Source organism: Lagenorhynchus albirostris, chromosome X (assembly GCF_949774975.1).
Source record: "Lagenorhynchus albirostris chromosome X, mLagAlb1.1, whole genome shotgun sequence".
In the NCBI taxonomy this organism is placed as follows: Eukaryota; Metazoa; Chordata; class Mammalia; order Artiodactyla; family Delphinidae; genus Lagenorhynchus; species Lagenorhynchus albirostris.
Window position 1 is genome coordinate 17,553,150 of NC_083116.1, and position 4,017 is coordinate 17,557,166.

Below are 4,017 nucleotides of genomic sequence, written 5' to 3' on the forward strand. Positions count from 1 at the left end.
GCTCTTCAGCTGTGTACTGAAAGTCTTCCAAGTGTTTAACGATTTCAGTTGAAGTGTGGAAATTAATCAGAATGGAGTCTAGTATTGCAGTGGAAAGAAGATTTAGTGTATGGGAGTAGAGTTTGAGTTCTATCCAGGCATTTCTCTGATAGCTTAAATAATTTTTCTTGATTTTCTTTACAGTAGCGGTCTTGCTTCGGGAATCAAGACTCTGCCTTCATTCAACCGTGGACAGTTCTCGAAGCATATTGGTTTTATCACTAAGATCATTCTACATAGAGAACTAAAGAACTATTTCCTTGGTGTTGTCTCCAGAGGCGAATTAGCCAACAAATTGAAACTTTAAGATTGTCGATAATTCAGGATAAGTGAATTTTATTTGTAAAGAAATCATGGCTGCTGTAATGGTACGTGGTTTGGTCCGAATAGGCAGCAAGAAAACTAAGGTGTCCAAAGTGAGAGAAGCATGCATTGAAATAGTGGAAAGAGAGAGGAATGTTATATTGGTTGTCTATTTCAATACTGGAGCATACGCAAGTTTTCAGCTAAGTAATAATATTGAAGACATCGACCTTAGACCCTCTGGAGAAGACCAAAATTATCTGCATTTACGTTTACAGACTAATGACTTATTGATTATTGAAAAATTATCCTCCGGAGATGCCGAAAATTTGAAGAAGTTCCTGGATAGAGTCCATCCTCAACCACCCGTAAGACCTGATAGGGATGGGAGTATCTTTGCCAGTACAACAACACAGAAGGCAGGTGGCAAAACTGCATCTCACAAAATACGTAAGACGTCAAGTAGTCAGTCATTTGAGAAAGAAAGAAATGAAACACCTGATGATAAGGAGATGCCTTTGTGTGCATCAGAATTGTCAACATTTACCTGTGAAGAGTTATTAGAAAAGGAATATGGGAAGAGGAGGCCATTATCTGGCTCAGAGATGAATAAGATTTTCCTGCAAGAGGATACCTGTTCGGAAGGAACGGTATCAAAGATGTACCCCTTGAGATATGTAAGCCGCAAACAGAGAGAATTAATATTAAAAGGGTTAAAACAGAATAAGGAATTTGAACTTGGACCTTCGTTCAAGATCGATTTTAGTGGAAAACATTACCTAGATGTCAGTGATCTTCTCCAAAGAGTGTCTGAGAAAATATATTTGGCATTTCTGTCAGAGTTGAAGTACGGTGAGGATGACCCAGAGTGGGGCAAACTCCAGATGATCTTTGACTTTTACTCAGAGAAACTATATCAAGGCTTCCCCAACTTGGGAAACACCTGTTACATGAATGCAGTTTTACAGTCCTTACTTTCGATTCCATCATTTGCTAATGATTTACTCAATCAGGACTTCTTACAGGGTGAAACTCCCCTTGATGCCCTTAGCATACGCTTGGTACAGCTGCTTGTTTTGAAAGATATTTATAACATAAAAATCAAGGAGAAGTTACTTGTGAATTTTAAAAACACCATTTCAGCAGTTGCAGAGATATTCTCTGACAACGCGCAGAATGATGCGTATGAGTTTTTAGGTCATTGTTTAGATCAGATTAAACAAAACATGAGAAAATTAAACACAATTCGGAAGATTAAGATTGAATCTGAGGAAGGAAATTCACCTCAGCAGGTTTCTGCTGGTAGTGCTGACACCAAGGTGCTTGTTTGCCCTGTCGCCAGTAATTTTGATTTCGAGTTGCTGCGCTCAACTAGTTGCAAATCCTGTGGGCAAATTGTCCTTAAGGCAGAGGCAAACAATTCACTTTCGGTCAGTCTTCCCCAGAGAGAAAAAGCACGTCCCTTGTCTATTCAATCTAGTTTTGATCTTTTCTTTGAAGCAGAAGAGCTTGAGTATAAATGTGAGACGTGTAAGCACAGGAGTTCTGTTGCAGTGCATAAATTCAGTAGGCTACCCAGGGTCCTTATTGTGCATCTGAAACGCTATAAATTTAGTGAGTCTGGGTCCTTAAGGAAGGATGACCAAAAAGTCATTATTTCCAAATACTTAAAGTTATCTTCCCATTGCAATGAAACTACCAAACCACCGCTTCCCTTAAGCAAGAATGCACCTCTTACTGATTTCCAAGTCTTAGAACTCTTTAAGAAGATGAACTCTGAAGCCATCAGTTCATCGACAGCTTCAACAAAGCAGACCTCAGAATCCAAGGATTCTTTGGCTCCACACATTAGATCAGAAAAAGAGTCTGAACCACAAACATGCCAGACTCTTCATAAAGCTTCAAGCTTCAAGCAGCAGCAAGGAGACCTGGGAGAAGATTCTAAACTAAATATAATAGAGTCCACATTGGTAAACTTAAGACATAGAGCAGCCATTGCAAGAGAGCTATTAGCAGTAGGCTTAATGAGGAATCTGGAAGACAGCTCCCTTTCTCTGAAAGGTACACCCACCAGCAGCCCAGATACATATCACAAAGTGGCTAAAAGTCGAAAAGGAAATAAATACAAGAGAACCAATATATCTGCAGATTTTGAGAGCATGCCTGAGACCACCGAAGAATTTTGTAAAGGTAAAAAACCCAGAATTTCAGAAGAATCTTACCAAGTGCCTGAAGAGACCCAGCAGTGTGGAGGGATAAGACTCTTTGAACAAGACCTTGGTCTTCTATTGATTCGGAGCCTTTCAGGCCCCGATGCCCAGTGGCACACAGATAAATGCAGACCTACGCAATTAAATTTCCAGGGAACCAAGGTGAGTTCCCGAGGTGTCTTGGGTTCCAATAAATATTCTGGAAGAAAGGGCTCTTCAGATGTGGCGAAGACAAAATCTTCAGCCAGGAAACCAAAAATAGAAGCGGAGATGAGAGATAGTCATGACTATCGGCTCATTGGTATTATCAGCCATATTGGAAAGACGCCTAACACCGGACACTATGTCAGCGATGCCTACAACTTTGACAGGCAAGTGTGGTTCTCTTACAGTGATCTAAACGTATCAAGTACCCAAGAGGCCCCAGTGCAGGAGGCTAGGCTTCAAACCGGGTACATCTTCTTTTACATGCACAATGAGATCTTTGAAGAGCTGTTGGGAAGGAAAGAGAACTCCCAGCCTCATAGCACAAAGGAAGCAGTAGTCAAAGTAGACCCAGAAGTAGTAAAAGAAGTAGCCTCTGACTCACATACATCTCCTTAACATCTTTGACTATCACTTGGAAGGAAAACTTTGAACTCTAGCTAAACATGAAGAGGCAGTTAGCATCTACAACCAAAGTTAAGCAGAAACACTTACTTAGAAATAAATAAATTACTTACTTAGTATAATAAATAAATAATTACTTACTTAGAAATAAATCTCTGTTCTAACCCTGATACAAAAACCTCAACCCCACAGTTCCAGCTGATAAAAATTCATCTTTCCTACTAGACCAGAACTGTGCTTTCCACATTCTAATGCTGTGGACTTTAAGTGTGGTCCTCAAACCAGTACCATAAGGAACATGGAAGGACTCGTGAGAAATGCAATTTCTTGATTCCACCATGGACCCACTGATTCAGAAACTCTGGGGAGGGAGGCTGCAAACTGATGGAGCAACACTTTTGTAGTGAGTAAAGTATCTTGGTGCTGTTGTATGTTTCAGTTGTTTACGTTTTGTAAAGAGGTTTCATTGCATTTTTTGTTTCTTATATTCATGTATGCTTTTCCTTCGTATACTTATTATGATCAAAACAGGCACACACAATTATTCTTCTGATGAGCATACTCAGTGATTTGATGGGAAAAAATAGTTTCTGAAGTCCTGGCAAAACAAATGAAAAAACCACTTGCTGAGCCCCTGGCAATGAGACAATAGTTGCTGGGGTCTTGGCAATAAATACTAAATGAAGCTGGTAGTTTATGAATCCTCCTGGGCATACATAGATGAGACTGAACACCATATCAAGTCTCCAAATTGTTTGCTAAATTCCTTCTTTTCCTCAATGCCAAAGGAGCTATATACCATCAAGTTTAAACCTTGAGGATAGGGAAGTTGACTTGCCTTCAAGAAACTGAACAC

The 4,017-nt window shown here is 39.9% G+C and overlaps 1 protein-coding gene across 1 annotated transcript; it reads left to right on the plus strand.

Annotated features, from left to right (window-relative positions):
* Positions 1–392: 392 nt before the first annotated feature.
* On the plus strand, positions 393–3,155 carry USP26 (ubiquitin specific peptidase 26). The gene has a single exon (XM_060137270.1). It carries the CDS (start codon positions 393–395, stop codon positions 3,153–3,155), a length of 2,763 nt encoding a protein of 920 aa, XP_059993253.1.
* Positions 3,156–4,017: the final 862 nt, after the last annotated feature.